Below are 20,630 nucleotides of genomic sequence, written 5' to 3' on the forward strand. Positions count from 1 at the left end.
TACGCGAAATGAATCTGCGAAGGCAGGCAATGAATGCTTTAGCACTAAGGTCACTAACAGTTTCTAAATGGACTGCCTTAGTCCAAAAACAAATAAATATGCAAATGTAGCATTTGCTTATTCGATTTCCGCGTCCTATTTTGCTTGAAATTGGAAATGGACCACAGAAATCTGTTCCCGTTATAGCAAAGGGGAAGTTAGGAGTGATTCTACTAGCTGGCAGGTGGCCCATCAGCGGCTCCATGGCTTTGGCTCTAAGACGAGTGCATATTACGCAGCGGTGATATATGCTTCGTGCCAACGTTCTACCTCCCAGGGGCCAAAACTGGTCTTTGAAGCTTGCCAGGAGTAGCTGAGGGCCAGCATGCAGTAAGCGTAGATGCTCGGCTCGCATCAACAATTTCGTTAAGTAGTGTTTAGCGTGTAGTAACACCGGATGTTTTTTATCATAACTATATTCGCTATTGTTAAGCCGACCACCTACTCTCAGCACGCCGACGTCATCAAGGAACGGAGATAGCTGTAACATATGGGACGAGGTAAGTTTTTTATTATTTTTTATTAGGTTAAGTTCCTCTTTAAAGGACTCTGACTGAGCTAGTTTTATAAGGTAAGTTAAGGCTGAACTAAGTTCGTTTTCTTTAAGGGGTCCAACTGATCGATTATGTTTTTCTTTGATTTTACAATTACTTATAAATCTGTGTACATACGCAATTATTCTTTTTAAGCGTAATGAACTTGAATATTTTTTTATGTCAATTAAGTTCTTAGTTTCATTGTTTTGATTTAATGTTGATTGTAATACTTTTATTTCAGGTAAAGCGGTCTCGGTGGTGGGGTTTTGCGGCCATTGAGATTCGTCATGTTTCAGGAAAGCTGGACCTTCCCACCACAAAGATGACTCGACAAGGAGACTTGGAGCTACTCCTCTCGAGGCCAAATCGGCGGGATTTTTATCAGTAGGTACATGTCGCCACGAGTCTCTCGAGGTAAGCTCACGAATCTCATTCACTCTGTTACACACGAATGTTTTAAGTATTTTAGGACTTGTTTTTATCCAGCCAAGTGCTACAGTGGAGTCGGACCAGAAAACATTTTCCTGTATGGAGCAACGGAGTGCTCCGCTGACCTTGGAAACGAGGCGAGCACCCAATAAGGCTGCTGCCAATTCAAGTCTCGGTATAGTCTGAACTTGAAGGGGACAGACTCGTGTCTTTGCGCAAAGCAATCTGACAGTTATGAAGTCTGAACTATCCGTGGTGCGTATGTATACGCAAGCTGCGTAAGCGTCTTTAGACGCGTCTACAAAACAATGGATCGCACAAGCGACAGGAGATGAGCATTGTACATGTCTAGGTACAGAAACTGAAAGCAAAGCATGCAAGTCGTTATGTAGTTTAAGCCACGTCTTCTTAATGTCCGCGGGCACCTCCTCATCCCAAGTCAACTTGAGAGACCACAGTTTTTGAAGTAAGATTTTAAGTGTTATAGTGCAAGCACTTAAGAGCCCAAGAGGGTCAAATATCTTACAAGTGTTAGATAAGATTGTTCTCTTTGTCACAATTTCATCTTTAGGACTTGGTTCTATCGCAAAGCTAAGATTGTCAGTGTTTGGTGTCCACTGTACACCTAGAACACTGGACTGTTTACTTAGGTTTAGATTGTCAGATTCTGCTGAATCCTTAAATATTTCAGGACAGTTGCTACGGAATTTATGCACCGGAAAGCATGCCGAATTAAGTGTGCCTACTACTCCGTTGAGTATGTGAGACAAAGTTTCTTTACTATCCGCACCTGTTAAGATATCATCTATATAGCAATCACTTTTTATGACTTCAGATACTAAAGGATCCGGGCATTCTAATGCGAGCTCTAAAAGGCACCGTGTGCTTAAGAACGGTGCTGAGGCCGTGCCGTAGGAGACAGTATTTAATTGAAGCACTTCTAAAGGCTTTGTGTCATCTTCGCGCCACAATATTAACTGTAAGTTTCGTTGCGAATCATGAATTAGGATTTGGCGATAACATTTTTCTATATCTCCCGTAAAAACGTATTTATGTTGACGGAACCTGATCAAAATATTGAAGAGATCGTCTTGCACCACAGGGCCTACATATTGTATGTCGTTTAGGCTTTTTAAAGAGGCGCTTTTCATGCTGCCATCAAAGACTACTCTTAATTTCGTACTTTCACTATTTTCTCTTATAACGCAGAAATGTGCTAGGTAATAACCGAATTTCGGCTTATCGATTCGTGTGAGATGACCTAAAGACTCGTATTCATGTATAAAATCACTATATTGTTTTTTCAAATTAGGATTTTTATTTAATTTTTTCTCTAAGGTGTAAAATCGCTTGGCAGCACCTCGGTAAGAGTCGCCTAATGACTTTTCAGGGTTCTCTTTCAGTGGCATCTGAACTGAGAATCTGCCATCTGGTAAACGGTAAGTATGAGCTTTAAAGTGCTCTTCACAATACTCCTCGTCAGCTGACAAGGGAGCTTTGGCTTCTGGAAGTTCTTCAAGGTTCCAGAACCTGGTCAACTTTTCACTTATTTCTTTTGTGAAAAAACAATGATGTTTTTGTGACGGTTTAGAATTAGGAAGATGAGTTGGACTTAAAGGACCTGCTACGATCCAGCCGAATTCTGTGTTTACAAGAAGGGGCTTATTTTTGCCCAGACGTATTTTTTGGAAACCTAATAATTCGTAAAATATTTCGGCACCTATCAAGATATCAATATCAGAAACTTTATGGAATTCAGGATCAGCGAGCTGAATATGTTTAGGTATGTTTAGTTGAGTAAGGTCTACGGGTAAGTTAGGCAACTGATCTGTAATTTCATCAAGGACTAAGCAGTTTAAGGTCACTTGGAACTGATTGGACAGGGAGCTGACAACTACGTCGCATCGATCGGATACTGAAAGTTTAATGTTTTTAATGCCCGATATATCTAAAGAATCGGGTTCAGGATTCCCTAATCCAAGTTTATTTTTTAGGTCTTCAGTAATAAAGCAAGGTTGGCTGCCTGCATCAAGGACAGCGCGTGCTACATATTCTACCTTTGTATTGGGATTGGATACCTTAACTAAAGCGGTACCAAGCATGATCTGCTTACCTGATCGGACTGATAAAGCCCTATGCGATTGGTTGACTACTTCAAGGTCATTTGATGTTCCAACCGTGGGTGTCGTCGCAGGCAAGGGTTTAGTTACGTTATTTTCTTTATGCAGTAATGTATTATGCTTTTTATGACATAATCTACACTCTCCTAATTTACAATTACGTGCTTCATGTCCGCGTCGTAAACAGTTGGTGCAAAGATTTAACTTTAAGGCTTCGCTCCACTTGTTTTCGAGCGGTAACGATTTGAATGATTCGCAGTCTAGGATTCGGTGACCTTGACTACACATTGGACACGATAAACCTACCGGTTTAGGACCACTGGACGTGAGAAAACTTTTTGAAAATTTACTATGTGTGAATGAGCCTTTATGCTCATTTTGTGTGAATGAGCCCTTATGTTCAGTTTTTGGTGGGCTATCTTTAGGAATATGAGAGACGCTTTTTTCATGTCTATTAGCTAACGTTGTTTCTAAAATGTCCGCTCGATTGCGAAGAAACTCGATAAATTCGTCCAAGAGTGGCAAGTCGGAGAGATTATTTCTGTGCTCCTCCCACTTACCACTGGTGGTCGAGTCCAGTTTACTGGACACCATGAATATAATCAGCGTATCCCATTGGTCAACCGGCTGTCCAAGCGTAGTCAGTGCCCTCAAGTTTTTGGTCACAAGGTCAATTAAGTATCTTAATGATTTATGTGATTCTCTGGTTAAAGGTTCTATTTTAAAGAGAGCCTTCAGGTGATTATTAATAAGAATTTTCTTGTTATTATACCTCTGACATAACAATTCCCACGCGACCTTGTAATTTTGTGAAGAAAATTCAATGGACTTGATTACAAGTGCCGCGCTCCCTTGTAAGGACGATCGTAAATAGTGGAACTTGTTTATGTCAGGGATAGTTTCATTATTATTTATTAATGACTCGAACGTATCGCGGAATTCCAACCACAAAAAATAATTGCCGTCAAATATCGGTAATTTGATAACGGGTAATTTTACGTTTACGTTATCCTGACGTGAGCAACTACTGTACGAACTTTGTTTATCCTCATTATTTATGGGTCGCAATTTTAATAATGTTTGAGCACTGGCAATATCACTGTAAAACCGTTTTTCAGTTTTCTCTCTTTCTCGAATTTGTTCATCTGGGTTAGGATAAGATAGTTCTATTTGACTTTGACATTTTTCAAAATCACAGAATAATGCTTCCATTTTTACACTTCGCAAATTCAATTCATTAAATTGCGCTTCGGAAATTTGGTCAGGTTTTATCCTTTTCAACTCTTCAATAAATTGTTCAAAATGTGTCAGTCTACCTCTAATCGAACCGCGCTGTTTAATTAAATCTTTAAGCTTTAATTCATTTTCAAGCGCACCTATGTCTACACCACCGTGAGGAGATGATGTGGGTGTAGCCATTATGTAAATTTATATTTAATATTTAGGTATATGCGAGGCACTAAAGTTGAAATGGATAAATAATGACCCAACACAAAAACGGTAACAAACAAGATCTAGTGAAGGGCAATCAATAAACAAGATAAGAAAACTGTGCATCAAACCAGGCAGGAGTTCCAGGTGCGCGTAGACGCCGCGCGAAAGTAGGTCAAGTCTCGCTCGAACAGCTGACGCGAAGTAGGTCGGCACTGCGGCGAGTTGCTAGGCACAGCCGACGCGAGCGCAGTCAGTCCGAAAGATTTATCCTGGAAATGTCGGCCCGAAGCGAAATGAGCTATGATGCAAGTAAATAAGGTATCTAATGGTTTGGACCTATGAGGAATAAACACTCTCTTTAATAGTGTGAGAAAATATTTATTTAGTTGTAAACACCTAAATAAACTAATTTAAAGTTACTTAAAATAATTGCTTTTATGAAATGGCTTAGCGAAATAATGTTTAAGGAATGCTTTGTGTAAAGAAAGCGTGAACAAAGGCGTGTTCGGTGCACAAGCACTTCTTATTTTACGTAAACAACTGATTATACTTTTAAGCAGTGCAAATTCAAGATGCAATGCAAATAGCACTTTATGACTTATATTATAAGGTTGATTAGCTCTAGCAGGCCAACGGATTAAATGCTTTTAGGCTTGAAATGTTTTACTATTATAAGTAGTTTTTAATGCTGTAAATATTATATAGGCGCGTAGCAACATAGGCGAAGAATGCACTCAAGATGAGAAAGATGATTACCGGAATCTAAAAATTTAATAAAAATTTTTATTATTATTTTCTTTTGGAATAAAGTACACTAAGCACAAAAATTAAAACTAGGATAGGTTAAGATAGGATAAGAATTGGGCACTCCCCTGGAAGTAGATCGCCGTGGAGACCCGCGTGGCATGCAGTCCAAAGGTCGCGCTCCGCAGTTTCTTTGTTCGCGCTTCTCGAACGTTCTGCCTTCCCTGTTGCTAAGTCGCGTACCCGCAGATGTCTTGAGGTGAAATGTCCTGTCACGGTCGCCAAAAACTTGCAGGCGATTAAGGTGCAAGTAAAAGATCTTGATGTACGTATGAAATAGGGATTTAATATCCGAAACTGATACAAGGGTTTGAAGGGTTGATTTAAATAGTATGTAAGACGCGTGCGGCGTTGTGGCTGCCGCTGGAGCTAATGGAGTGTGGTGGGGTCCGTACCCCGCGCGCCCGCGCCCCGCGCGGTGTCTTGTTGTCGTAGACACAGAGAATTAAATTTGTCCTTACTAAAAAGTTAAAAAATAGGAAAAAGTGTGGTTGTTGCACCTAAATACGACGGTGATCGATCAATTATCAGTTACTGAGTGTGCAGGATTAGTCCTGCTCACGTCTCATGAATCACCCTGTATATATATATATATATATATATAGGTGATATTTAGTACATACTATTATAGGTAGTATGTACTAACTATCACCTATCTATCACTGAGTAAAGCCGCGGACGGACAGAAATACGAACGGAGACTACGGACTTCGGGTTTCTCATCATATAATTTGACATGTTTTGATTATTGTATATAATTTATGTGACTTAAGATAGCAAAATACTCAGTGCACAAAAAATAGCCTTTAGGCTTATAGCCTCAAAAACATTTCCATTTTATTTTAATGTGCTCATGATTTCACAACTCGTGCAATACTTAATAAATCTGTTTAATTTACGTAGCGGATATGAATAAAAATTATTTATGGCACAGTACACATTATTATGATGATTTATAATTTAAGTTATAAGCTTTTGAGATAAGAGTGTAACAAGAGTTAATGTTGACACAGATAATAAAAACCAACAGTGCTAAAATTAATCTTATTAAGAAACTCGAAAAAACTCTTGCTTTATTTTATTTTGGAGAAGTATTAGTAGGGAAAATAAATAATTTTTGAGCATTTATTTTTGCTTTTTCCTAAGACATTCATTTTTAAATCTTTGTATTCCTTACCAATGAACTCAAACAGAAGTTTAAATAAACAAAACCACGACAAGATATTTATAAAGGAACGTCACAATATTTGTTATGATAAGAAAACATATATATTATACGCCTGACTAAGGAAATACTAACAGTTAGGTAAATGTCTAGGTACTAACTTGTACTGTAACATTTTGTGAGTGTATAATGTCTAATTTGGAAAATGGAAAAAAATATCAAAAAGACTTACTTCATAGTGAAATAGACGCTGAAAGGAAAAGCCGTGATGTTGTGGAGAAAAATGAAGCTCAAATAACTTTATGCGACAAACCGAAACAAATAGGTGGGTTAAAATTTTGAAAGTTTCATGTATTTAAAACAGATCTTATGTAAATATTGTAAAGTGTGATGTCAAATTACGATTGTTTAGGATACGGCTGCCGGCATCAGCAGGCTGCCCTTCTGTTCGTCTGTCTGATGGTAGCTTACAGCATGCGAACTTGCATGGGGGTAGCTCTGGTGGCTATGGTGCATAGCCACCATGATTCAAATTCAGATATATCTAATTCTACAATTGATATCCCAGAAAATAATCAAACGGAGATCGGAAGTGTTGGACTTTTAAATGGAATTTTGTTTACTGAACCAGTAAGTACCTAATTTTTATTATTTTTTATTTTATGGTTTATAAACTTAAATAGTTATATTATTTTATAGTAACTCATAACTGTAATAATTTACCAAATATAATTAGGTAAAGTAGCCATGTAGTTAAATCTAAATACTTTAAATTGTGCATTTAAAATTTGCAAAATACAGATAAAGTTTTTTTAATAAAATCATTATTTTATGGCCATCTTTTCACCTTTTAAATAACGTTACCTACATGACTCAACAATAATATTGCTAAATAATTTTTAATAAGGAGTTCAAATATAAAGCCTTTATATTTATTTCACAGATTTGCATTAGTAAATTAATATTTTTTTATAAATACCGTTTGTAGTAACTGAATAATGTTGAGTTACTTCAATGTTTCAGTCTACTTATATTTCATCAAGTAGGTATTAAAGTCTATTAGTTGTATAAAGTATTATTGTAAGTATGAATACTGCCAATCACTATTTAACAGGACTTACATGCAGCGACAAATTATTAGGTACTTAACATTTTTTTAAGTGCGACGCTCATTCGTTCCCAATTTCTGTAATTACTGTGACTAGGTATTGATTAACACGTGTGCAAACAAACTTCAAGATTTCCAGTGTTTCAAGGTCAGCTTCAACATATCAGAGGGCCTAACCAAGATGCCAAATCATGGAGTATAGAGTAAAAGGAGTGAAATCTCTTATTGTAAAACAGTTGTCAGTGTCCAGCCAGCCAGCTGTAAAATAATAGTTCCAAATCTCTCTAGAGTAGCGCTAGAGTAGCTGAGAAGAGTAGCGTTATTGACGGGGTGAAGTGCGCTGTCCATGATTTGAAATGTTTTATCAAATGTTCTAGGTATTGTGGCGCTACCTGTTTAAGGTTTTTTGACGTACACGTTTTGATACATGGAGATTCTTTTCCTTACCTTTACCTTCCATATGCCAACGAAACGGTAATGTCTCTCTATCACTCGTCCATAAAAGTGCGACAGAGAGACATTAGCGTTTAGTTCGCTACGGGGCAAACGATTGTCATCTTGGTTAAGTCCTCAGATATATTAAGTTAAGGAAACAGTAGCATCCAATCATTAAATAAATTTATCGTGATTGTATTATATCTTATTATTTACAAACTAAACAAAGGATTTAAACGCCATTATCAATGTTGGCTTGTTGTAGTTCCGGAAAAATATGGATGAATATAGTTAAATTTAATTATAGAATAATTTAATAATAATTATATATTTTATAATTTCGTTTAAAAAAAACTTTGCCAAATATGCAAAATTTTTGATATTTTTGAGTGATGAGTGAGATCACTCGTGATTCGGATTTACGGCGGACTTACCCCAACGCACCTTATATTATTTATTTATTTATAGATCAAATAAGTAACACAGAATTACAGTATAAAACCAAGGCACTGTGAAACTACAATAGAAAAGAAAAGATAGCGTCGTCTGATATTAAATGATTTAGCTATTTTTGTTTGCTTGTTATTTCATTGCAGTACCCAACATTTCGATGGAACAAAACAACTCAGGACTACATGTTAGCTGCATTCTCGTGGGGATACATGATTTTACAGATACCAGCAGGTCAAATAGCTCACCGGTATGGTACCAGGTATCTTCTTACCGGTGCGCTGGTAATAAATGGGGTGGTATCATTTTGCACTCCATGGGCGGCGTTTTATGTGAGTGAAAAAATTTGCTTACCTATCCTGGACATTTGTATCAGAAAATGTGTTAACTCGCATTCATTTTCCAATAACATGTCAACTTTAATCGTCAAATGTTTGGGTTGATATCTTATTGCAAAATGAATGTGGGTTTAACACATTTTTGCTTAACACCATCCTTACAATTATTGTAGTAAAAACTTTTTGCAGTCTGCATTAACCCGAAACGTAAAATTATATATTTTAAACAGCATAAGTATTAATATTTTTTAGGGAAGTTGGGTATTCGTCGTGATTTTACGAATGATCCAAGGCCTAAGTCAGTCTTGTTTCATACCAGGCATGCACACGGCATTTGGGAAATGGGCGCCTTTGGAGGAACGCGGCAGGTTGTCGGCGTTTGCATATGGAGGTAATATTTTTTGTACTCACTTTAAAAGGGCTGCTATTTAACTGATCACCAGATTTAGTAAAATTTAATACCAAAAAAATCTATTTTACCACCCTAAAATAATGAATGATCACCAAAATTATAACACCATTTTAATGTGAAATGATTACCAATTTTATTACACTTTACTATCCTTTTAAAGGAAATGACACCAAACTAATCATTATTAACCCAAAAATACTAAATGATTACCAAATTTCAAACCCCATTTTAATGTGAAATGATAACCAAATTTTTACATCTTGCTATCCTATTAAAGAAAATGACACCAAAATAATCATTGTAAAATGTAAACCCAAAAATAGTAAATGACCACCAAAATTAGAACTCCATTTTAATGTAAAATTATAACCAAATTTTTAAATCTTGATATCATATTAAAGCAAATGACTCTAAAATAATCATTGTAAACCCAAAAATAGTAAATGACCACCAAAATTTTAACCACATTTTAATTAAAAATGTGCAAATATTTAATATAATTATCGTTATCCTATTAAATTAATTAATCCACTTCGCCACCTTTTTCTAGTAGCATTTTATTTCTGTTACAGTCGCAGTTCTAACCTAACCTAACCCACTTTTCTAGTAGCATTTCGTTTCTGTAAGGGTCGCAGTTCAAACCTAACCTAACCCACTTTTCTAGTAGCATTTCTTTTCTGCAAGGTTCGCAGTTCAAACCTAACGTAACCCACTTTTCTAGTAGCATTTCGTTTCTGTGTGGGTCGCAGTTCAAACCTAACCTAGCCCACTTTTCTAGTAGCATTTTTTTTCTGTAAGGGTCGCAGTTCAAACCTAACCTAACCCACTTTTCTAGTAGCATTTCTTTTCTGTAAGGGTCACAGTTCAAACCTAACCTAACCCACTTTTCTAGTAGCATTTCTTTTCTGCAAGGGTCGCAGTTCAAACCTAACCTAACCCACTTTTCTAGTAGCATTTCTTTTCTGTAAGGGTCGCATTTCAAACCTAACCTATCCCACTTTTCTAGTAGCATTTAGTTTCTGTAAGGGTCGCAGTTCAAACCTAACCTAACCCACTTTTCTAGTAGCATTTCTTTTCTGTAAGGGTCGCAGTTCAAACCTAACCTAACCCATTTTTCTAGTAGCATTTGGTTTCTGTAAGGGTCGCAGTTCAAACCTAACCTAACCCACTTTTCTGATAGCAGTTTGGTTCTGTATGGGGCGCAGTTCAAACCTAACCTAACCCACTTTTCTAGTAGCATTTCGTTTTTAGAAGAATGATTATTTTGGAGTCATAGCAAACCTAACCCACTTTTCTATTGGCATTTCGTTTCTGTATGGGTCGCAGTTCAGACCTAACCTAACCCACTTTTCTAGTAGCATTTCGTATCTGTATGGGTAGCAGTTGAAACTTAACCTAGCCCACTTTTTTAGTAGCATTTCGGTTCTGTGAGGATCGCAGTTCTAACCTAACCTAACCCACTTTTATAGTAGCATTTCGTTTCTGTAAAGGTCGCAGTTCAAACCTAACCTGACCTACTTTTCTAGTACCATTTCGTTATGTAAGGGTCGCAGTGCTAACCTAACCCACTTAACTGATAGCAGTTTGACTTACTTTTCTAGTAGCATAACGAAATGCTACTAGAAAAGTAGATTAGGTAAGGTAGGTATGCGGTGCGGGGTACGGGGGGTTGAGCGAGAGGGGCTAGTATTTTTGGCATCAGTTTACTTTATTTGGTAATATGTATACATTTTTTGGTAATCATAGTGGTTTATTTAGGTGAAAATATCGCATTAATTTGGTCTTCAAGATTTGGTGATCATTAATGATTTTTGGTGATCATTCAATATATTTGGTATTTGAATACAATTTGAAGTGCAGTCGTAATTAAAATGGTGGTACTTTTGTATTTTTAGGTCTTATTTTTTTGGTGTTCAGTAATTTTTTTTGGTAAGCATGATTTTTTTATTTAGGGTACCAAAGTATTTTTTGGTGGTCATTATATTTGTAGCCCTTTAAAAGCCCATCAAAAATGACACCTTCCTATCGCTTATTTTTTGGAATTTATCTTCTTCCTATCGATAATTTTTTTAAAGAAAATTTTAATGTCGCACACAAATTAGGTTTAAAAATAATAACTGATTTCTTTTTAAGTAAGTAGTAGAAGTTTTAGCCCATGTAAAAGAAAAAAAGTAACGCCGTATCGTCTTGTATTCAACGAAAAGGACCAGGATTAAGAGTAGATAAATAGATAGAGTCCGTATTAGCTAACTGTGCACCGACTTTTACAGAACAAAGTGCGGAAATGTCATAGTAAACGACATATTTTCGACAGACATTTGACAACAATGATGACAATTTCTCACCGCCCTGTTGCAAATTCACGCAGAGTTAGCTTGGTTATTTAGACTCGAAATGAAAATCGCTCTACCAACTGGAGCCAAATACTTAAATAGATGTCAATAATGATTAATGATTTAAATAAAACAAAATTTTTGGAACGAATAAATAAGGTATATAAAAAGTAGTATATAAACAATACTCAATTCTGAAATTTTGTTAAGGCTTATATTTAACGGTTTAAAAAAAAGTAAAAATGATTGTAATTTCAGGTCAAGCTTTAGGGACAGTCTTAGGGCTACCAATAACAGGTTTTATCGCAGCTTCGCCACTAGGATGGCCCGGGATTTTCCGTTTCTATGGGTTTCTTTCACTGTCCGTCGGGGCCGTTCTGTGGTTCTTTGGAGCTGATTCTCCGGCACAGCACCCACGAATATCTGTTGCTGAGAGGCGGTACATCGAAGAGGCTTTAGGACAAACTGGGAGCAGAGGAAAAGTAAAGTTAACTTAGATTTATGTTCATGAATCTATTTTTTTCGTTACTCTCTTAAATTGTTCTATCCCCTCTAAAAATGGGACAAAAAGTACGTTTTTAAATTATTAAGTGTTAATTTTTTACTGTTTAGCAAAGCGAGGATGGCTCAATGACCATCAACGGCAACGTGGTTATAAGCAAGTCTGTGCTGAATGAGAAGAGTCGTGGAATGTATGGGGCCGAATACATTCCACGACTCTTCTCTTTCCGAACAGACTCTAAAATCGATTTAAATAATGTCGAGCTATGGTTGCTTAAAATATTTTTTGGCGAGATTTAAGTTTTGTAAGTTTTCGGATTTAAACTGATTAATTTTACAAAATTAATGTCATGATAAATATTTTTGTTTTCCGCAGCACCTTAAAGTCCCATGGAAGAAGCTGCTTCGCTGCAAGGCGCTGTACGCTATCGTAGTAGCCCATATCGGACAGACCTGGGGTCAGTTGACGTTGTACACGGAGGTCCCCGCTTTTATGGACAAAGTAATGAGGGTCAATATAAAAGCTGTAAGTTGATTAGCCACATACATATATTTATCATACAAACTTAGTAAAAAGTTAGTAATTATAATAAACCTAAAATTCACTTTGAGTTGTAATTCCCCCAAAAACAGAGAGCATAGCTCTGTTTTTGGGGGAATTCTATTCTTACTTCACTAGGTAAGTACACGATAGCCAAGCCCACGAAATTATTATTTTGACAAGGTAACGTTTTTAAATTGTCTTATATTGGTGTGTACTTAATTTTCATTTCTCTGTAGTCCTTGAGAAGAAATAAAAAAAATAAAATATAAATAAATATTTCTGGCTAAAAATGATTACAAGTAGCTAGAACATCAATAATCTTAATGAATTTATTGTTTTCAGAATGGCCTTCTAACAGCATTACCTTTCTTGGTTATGTGGTTTACCAATTTCTTTTTCAGTTGGTTTACCGATATGCTAATTGTGAAAAAGTGGTTAAGTGTAACCAATACTAGAAAGTTGGCGCATTCGTTAGGTGAGTCTAATGTCTTGTTTAAACTATACTTCCATCTTGACTATATTTGATAATATAAAATGCCTATTCGTTTCCAGCGGTGATACCCAAAATTTTGAATTTTCAGGTTGCATACCAGCGGCGGTGGGGCTGATCTCGTTAGCATACGTTAAGAAGGACATTGTTGTCGTAGAAACTATTCTAGTCCTAACGTGCGCTTTCAAGATTGCAGCTCATTTGGGCTGGCATGTAAGTTCTTCTTTAATTGCTCTACACGAAGGGAACATTTGTTTCTCTGACTAGAATAAGTACCTATCTGAAAAAAATGTGTATGAAATCTAAATTCGCCACGATGACCTCCTTTACACTTACTTTCTTACTTACTCTGCTGGCTCCGACCCAAAATGAGACTTGGCCTCCGACGCAAGACAGCCAGGCCCATTCGGATTTCGAGATAATCACAAGATCTTGAGACGATCAACTAGATCTACATTAGATATCGACTAGATGTGACTTGGATATCTAAGTCATAACTTGTCGAAATCGTTCAAGGGGACCTCCAGAATCGCGGAAACGTCAAATTTGACATATCTATGTTACAAATATCTTTAAATTATCCGTATCGTGAAAACATTTATTTACATACAATATATATACAGTGGTACTACTAAACGAAATTAATAACTAGCTTAAATCTAAAATAGGCCCTTGAGGCATTGTACCAAGGATGCTGGCGGCATTTCCTCGCTGTATCGCAATGCTGATACGTTGTGCGAGGTAGCCGCCAGCTCTTCGGTCACCAGTTACGTCAACCAGACGCTTCGCGATTTCTGCAAACAACTTATGCGCGCTGGGACCCCATGGACCTAGAGTTTCAACACCAAATGGTACAAAATGGTACTCTCTACCGAGGCTCTTATATTTCTTACGTTTTAGAATTTCGGCGCTTTCCGCCGCTCCGCCCGCTTTTACAGTAGTCCGTTGGAGGTGGGACGGTGCCAGTGTGTCTACGCAGGTAGCATCCCACACCAACATCCGTCCCAAGCTCCAAGGAACTAAGGACACCCCATCGGGCCTCTTGCCATCATCTCTGATAATGCCAGTCGGCTCAAGAAGAGCAGGCACATTGATGGTGGCAAGAGACCGACGGACTATGTCATTAAGCGACGCATGTCTCGAAAAACGGCCTGCACTTTTTTGACAAGATAATCCGTGGTGTCCCAGTCGGTCCACGTCCGTGCCACAAGAGCATATGTGTGGCGTACACACCGAAACCCCGAGTCGCAAACCAGTCGCCAGTCTAAGGGAGGCCGGATCCAAGAAAGTACCAGTATTGGGCGAAGGATGGGCATGTAGCCAGTAACCGGCTTCCCGGGCTCCGACCGCCAAAAGCCTCGCGCGGTCTGGACCTGTACAGTTGTTTAGGAGAGTATTGTAAGTTAAATCACAGTAAACATTATCCCAACTCCTTTGTGAATTTGGGTTGTCTGGAAATTATCGTAACTTGTTGAAGTCTTTTGACATATCTATCTTACAAATATCTTTAAATTATCCGTATCGTAACTTGTTGAAGTCTAGTAGAAATCTAATTCATTTTTCGAATCGAGCCGAGCGCCACTTTCCTCGGTCCTGTGCGACCTCTCGCCCATTGTCGACTCGAAGTTCCTGCCTGCCTGTTGAAGTGAAACATAGTCCAAGAGACCTGCTTTACAAGCCTATTAAAATATTAATCACATGTGGTTAGTTTCATGTCTCTTGTCTAGTCATATAAATTTAATAGCATCTTGGTTTTTCTTGTCAGGTAAACCACATAGACTTAGCTCCAAACTTTGCTGGCACAATGATGAGTATTAGCAACGCCGTATCAAACTTGGTCGGATCCTTGGCTCCTGTGGTTGCAGGGTTCTTACTGGCCGAGGACGTTGTAAGTATAAAAAAAAACGCTAAGGACACAGCGAAATTAAGAACCGTAAAATTAGGTAACTATAGTTATATAATACAACTAAGGTCCAGTTTTTAACATTGATTATCAACGAGCCTTTTTGATTTGTATTCGTTACGTTTATTTAGTTGCTTAGATATACCAGTGCTTTGTCTATATTAGATCCTACTCATTATAATTTGAATAATATTTGTATATTTTTTTACTGGAACTTGAACTTGGACCATAATGTAAGTTGTGCACTAAAGTTACCTGATTTTACAGAAGTTATTTTGATTTTCGTCAGTTCGTTTATATGAAGCCATACTAATGTTTCATAACCTTGTTCTTAAGATTACAAGATTTACTTTGAGAATTAACATATAATAAAAATAATTCAGCCTATATACGTCCCACTGCTGGGCACAGGCCTCCTGCCATGCGCGAGAGCATGCATTAACATATGTTTTATGAATTTCAGACGAGTGAATTTCTATGGAGGAAAGTATTTTTGGTGGCGGCAGGGTTTTATATTGTTACTGATCTAGTATATGTCGCTATTGGGTCAGCCGAGCTACAGGAATGGAATACCCCCAAAGAAGATACGAAAGGAAATATTGCAAATGACGAGCAAAAACCAATGTTATAGAAATACATAGAAGAGTAATACGTTCTTGCAAAAATCTTCATTTTATAGGTTAAAATAATTCTAATTCAGTGAAATTTAAAATTATAATTAATGTGTGATAATAGAATGAGAGAGAAAGAGAGAGAGAGAGAGAGAGACAGAGAGTTCACAATAATTTATTTTTGAATATGTCCGCTTAGTTATAATTGTTAAAAAACATGTTGGGTTACAAGTGACTACTTTTTTTAGATTGTACTTAAAATAGGTAACGGATTTGCAGTTTCTGATAACTATTGGGATGATTAGGATGATTTATGATTTAAGAACATGCTTTTTAGATAACAGTGTAATAGGTAATGTTGACACTGATTAATAGTAACCGTACTGTCGTAATAAAATCTTGATTATTATTTTTTCGATTTTGGGAAATATTCATAGAAAAAATAACATTTTAGATTTTATGAGGCCTAATTTCAAGGTTTAATTTCTTTGTTAAGTATGTATTTCTTATCAATAAACTCAATTAACAATTTAGTACAAGCCAATTAAACGCCAGACTAAGGAAATGCACACACGGCCCGATTCAAACTTTGGGATACGTCAAATATTACGGCTAGAGGCTAGATACGATATAGATTAGATATGTTAGTGTCAAATATGACGTTTCTTCAAACAAAAACGTCACTTTTGATAGTGACTTATCTAATCTACTTATTTCGTATCTAGACGTATCTTAAAGTTCGAATCGGGCAGACAGTAACTACTAAATACTACATAAGATGTACATGATTGTCGACCTTTATAGTCATACATGAAATAAAACTATTAAGACGAATTCTATCGCGTACAATGAATTTAATACATCCCGACGCTTCAATTCCCTTACAGTGTTCGTTGTCAACGGGTGACTGAGGAAAATATATTCACCTCTGTCAAAATTACACTGCGCTAAACTACCCACCTACAGAAATATTGGACCAAAACAAAAACTATACATTTTAAGTCAAGTTATACATTACAACTATTTTAAGTAACATCACTTAAAATGTCAGCACCATTCAACACTATGGTCTCACAGTCCTATGTCTTGCTTGTTTCTTTATTAGGGTGGTATTCCACCTGTCCAATGTCATTGCAGCTCACTCTTTTATTCAGCAAAAAGCAAAACGCAACACACATTGCACATAGAAAATGGATAGGTGGAATACCACCCTTAGATACTACTGGATTCCAAGCTGGTGGTAGAGAAAAGCCATCTTCTCTGTTAAAGCTTGGATATTTCTTAATCTCAATGGCCTCTCGCAACATTCTGGGAATATATCTTTTGTCTTTGGCAACCAGCGGTTTATCAAACTTTATTGAATGATCTATAAAGTATCAAAAATTAAAGATATCTAATTTTGATACGGTTTTAACAACCCCTGGCACTGACTAAAATAACCGACTTGGTTTCACATTATATCTCAAAACTTTTTTGTAGTAGAAGAATTGCGTCGCGAGACTTGCATCTTTTTATGTTTTTGATGGGATTGGCTTTGTCCAAATGTATATGTATATCATGAACAAGGACAATCATTCAATAACGTTTGGTAAACCGCAAACGCCTGGAAGAGCTTCAGGTCCTTGAAGACGCTAATGAAGGGCAACCTTCCACTCTCCTTAAAGCGCAAACTTGTCGACATGTGCCTATACACCTACCTACCTACACCTATATACCTACGGCGCCTAAACATGTTCTGAAACTGAATCTGAAAAGTCCAGACTCATAGTTTGCCAAAGAGCAATGGAACGCAGCATACTGGGTGTTCGTAGATCCAACCGTGTTAGAAACACCGAACTGCGTTCCAAAACCGGCATTGTGGATGTGGGCATGAAGTCCGCGAAGCTAAAGTGGGACTGGGCAGGGCGCGCTGCACCAAACTAGCTACAGACTGGGTCCCACAGGATGGATCTCGGGGCAGAGGAAGACCAAACCGGAGATGGCGGGACGACTTTGACACATTTTGTAAGGAGTGGCAAGAGTGTGCATCGGATAGGACCAAATGGCGGAAAAGTGGGGAGGCCTTTGCCCAGCAGTAGGACACTCCTATATAGGCTAGAATTTATTTTTATATTATTATTGAAATGAAAATGAAAACGTTCCGAGACCTATCGTTATAAAAGTTAGTTAAAAATAAATAAAAGCTTGTAATAAATTAAAAATATGCTGAAGTGAAGTTGTTATAACCCGTATTAAGCGGATGATTACCGCGGGAGAATTTGTCACACATAACCTTATTTGTACAGTTGTAATTATGGTTATTGTTGTATTTATACATATGTAAATGTTGCTATGAATATTAACATATTAAATACAATTTTATTATGATTTCGAACTCAATAACATAACGAACAGTTGCATCATTCAGAGCGATTGTACGTTGAGCGTCCGATCAAAATTTTTTAGCAAATAAATTCTTATAATAAGATTTACTATGTGGAGGTCTTTTACTATGTAAAATGACTTTCTAAATCAGTTTTGTAAAGTTTTATCATTACTTTAATTTCATAAAAAAGAAAGAAAACGTACCTCTTATGAAAACTTTATAGCAATGGCTAGTTTAGAAAATAACGAAAATTGCTCAGATAAATTTACTTATGGTAAAGTAACATCAGAAGAAAATAATAGTGATGTTATAGAGAAAACTGTGTTTCAAATGAATTTATACGAAGAACCAAAATATATGGGTAAGTTGAAATACACCGTAAACGATAAATTATATTTATATGAAAGGTAAACAACTGTAATGGTCTGATGAGGCCCAAAAGTGCTAATGATAATGTCAGATTTTATTAGGATATTTTTCTTATCGGATACAAATTCAATGTTTAATAATAATACTTTCAAAAGGGATGCCTTTGTATGATGAAATACGCAAATGAAAGGATGACTCACGTTAGACTGGGCCACGGCCCGGACACGTCCGGGCCGGAGCTTCAGGCGCATCGTTTTCTGTGGAAAGCATCACGTGTTCGCCTGTCATGTCATAGAAAAGTAAGCCCCGGAAACTCCGGCCCGGACACGGCCCGGTTTAACGTGAGTCATACTTAAGGCTGGTTTTATTGCATTTTTATCGCATGTAATATTTTTTTCTGGAAATTATAGGATACGGCTATCGACACCAGCAGACATTCTTGTTGTTTATATGTTTGACGATAGCCTACAGCATGAGGACATGCATGGGAGTAGCTCTGGTGGCAATGGTGAAGAGCCATCATGATAAACGTAAGGATACTGTTAATGGTAACGGAACAAGTAATCTTGAAGCCAATAATCAGATGGAGATGGGAAATGTGGGAATTTTAAATGGAATTTTATATAATGAACCCGTAAGTGCCTACTAAGCTAATATTTTGGTAATGACAGGAACTTACTTGAGCATATGTATGCACCTATCCACTCTAGTTGCTTACTGCAAAGTTATATTTATATTGCAATACTTCATAAAAAATACACATCATACATGCGTATTTTTAAACATCACAATGGGAAAAGTTTATAAATAAACTATATACCTCTGCATTGTGTCAATTTTAGAAATATTGATTTTTCCTAGGTATTTTGTGTTCTTCCATTGTAATGTACCTATATAGTCAGCAGCAGAAGTTGCTAAGCGAGCGAGGTTGTGTGTAAGAGAATAAGGGCCAGTTGTATCAACCACAATTAACAAACTGATCAACGTCAATCAGCAGACAACTAGGAAACTTTCCATACAGCAAAATTTAACGAACGCTAAAACGGTGACATACGGTTTGGTGCAACCGACCCTAAGAGTGTATCAAAGTAATTTTGTATAGCTCGCCCGCTTAGCAACTTCTGCTAACTGTACCGATGTTTATTTATACGATACTCTTATATAGCGTTTAGCTTGAATTATGTTTCTTCTTATTTTCTTTCTTTAACACATTCACTGTCAGCGCGAGCTACGCTCTACGAACCTAGACGAAAACACATATTTTCCGCGCACAAAAAGCAAATGCTAACAGAGAACCCGCCTAACGGGTCGCTAAAATAATCTATGTCGTAAATCTATTGTTTTCAAGTACCCAACATTTCAATGGGATAAAAAGACTCAGGACTACATGTTGGCCGCGTTTACATGGGGATACATGATTCTTCAGATACCAGCGGGCCAACTGGCTCATTGGTACCGGTGTGAAGTTAGCAGCCAAAGTTAGCAGCCGCCGATAACCCAACCAAATTAAGAAGTCAACATTTTTAATGTAAAAAATGTCATAGAAAACCAGTAGAAGACCACCTGATACATGTAATTACAAAGTAAACAGACCGAACAAGACTACAAGTGATGAAAAACTAAAATATGTACATTTTCGTCAAATAACTCATGCTATCTGTAATATCGCCTAGTAAAACGGCAAGCAAGCTCTAGAGGTTTTTAAAACAGGTTCCATGAAGCTAGATAACCAAGGTAAAAAGCTGCTGGGATCTATAAGTCATACTCGACCATAAACTTGGAGAAAAGGGGAGACCAAGACAAACTGAACCCAAAATATACTAAATAGTTGCAGTATTCAAAGATTTCTAGCATGAAGGACGGCAGGCAAGGGATTTTCGACCTATGTGACAGATAGCTACTGTCATAACCTGCAAAAGATTGCGCATCGCAAGTTGATACTCAATCGATAAGACTAGTCAATTAAGAGAAAATTATAAAATTAAGATTTTCTTACTTAAGTGGCTGATGAGAGCTACAAGTGCTGAAACGGCAAGCAAGAGATTTTTGAAACCTGAACTATACCGCTAGATAATCACGCTAACGAACTGCTGAGAGCTTTAAGTGATACTCGACCGTAAACTTTGTGAAAAGGGGAGACAAAAGCTAAATGTACCCTAAACATTCTGAATAGTTGCAGTTTTCAAAGATTTATAGCATGAAGGACGGCAAGCAAGGGATTTTCGACCTATGTGGCAGATAGCT

At 37.1% G+C, this 20,630-nt stretch overlaps 2 protein-coding genes across 2 annotated transcripts in view; both read left to right on the forward strand.

Annotated features, from left to right (window-relative positions):
* Nucleotides 1-6,675: 6,675 nt before the first annotated feature.
* On the forward strand, nucleotides 6,676-15,675 carry LOC134795975 (putative inorganic phosphate cotransporter). Its single transcript, XM_063767869.1, has 10 exons — nucleotides 6,676-6,852; nucleotides 6,940-7,157; nucleotides 8,667-8,852; nucleotides 9,111-9,249; nucleotides 11,862-12,085; nucleotides 12,481-12,630; nucleotides 12,991-13,123; nucleotides 13,230-13,351; nucleotides 14,904-15,026; nucleotides 15,505-15,675. Exons 1-10 carry the CDS (start codon nucleotides 6,717-6,719, stop codon nucleotides 15,670-15,672), a joined length of 1,599 nt encoding a protein of 532 aa, XP_063623939.1. The 5' UTR covers nucleotides 6,676-6,716; the 3' UTR covers nucleotides 15,673-15,675.
* Nucleotides 15,676-18,242: 2,567 nt separating this feature from the next.
* LOC134796491 (putative inorganic phosphate cotransporter) overlaps nucleotides 18,243-20,630 on the forward strand; it is a 38,770-nt gene continuing 36,382 nt past the window's right edge. The window contains exons 1-3 of the mRNA XM_063768683.1: nucleotides 18,243-18,378; nucleotides 18,797-19,020; nucleotides 19,735-19,844. Coding sequence (XP_063624753.1) covers nucleotides 18,243-18,378; nucleotides 18,797-19,020; nucleotides 19,735-19,844 — 470 coding nt within the window. The remainder of the gene's footprint in view (nucleotides 18,379-18,796; nucleotides 19,021-19,734; nucleotides 19,845-20,630) is intronic.

Source organism: Cydia splendana, chromosome 13 (assembly GCF_910591565.1).
Source record: "Cydia splendana chromosome 13, ilCydSple1.2, whole genome shotgun sequence".
NCBI lineage: Eukaryota > Metazoa > Arthropoda > Insecta > Lepidoptera > Tortricidae > Cydia > Cydia splendana.

Excerpts from the sequence above, each read along its gene's own strand:
- LOC134795975 (XM_063767869.1), top strand. The coding sequence starts at position 6,717 with ATGTCTAATTTGGAAAATGGAAAAAAATATCAAAAAGACTTACTTCAT. Across the intron at positions 12,086-12,480 it reads AAACTGGGAGCAGAGGAAAA|CACCTTAAAGTCCCATGGAA; the intron begins GTAAAGTTAACT and ends TGTTTTCCGCAG. Across the intron at positions 13,124-13,229 it reads AAAGTTGGCGCATTCGTTAG|GTTGCATACCAGCGGCGGTG; the intron begins GTGAGTCTAATG and ends TTGAATTTTCAG.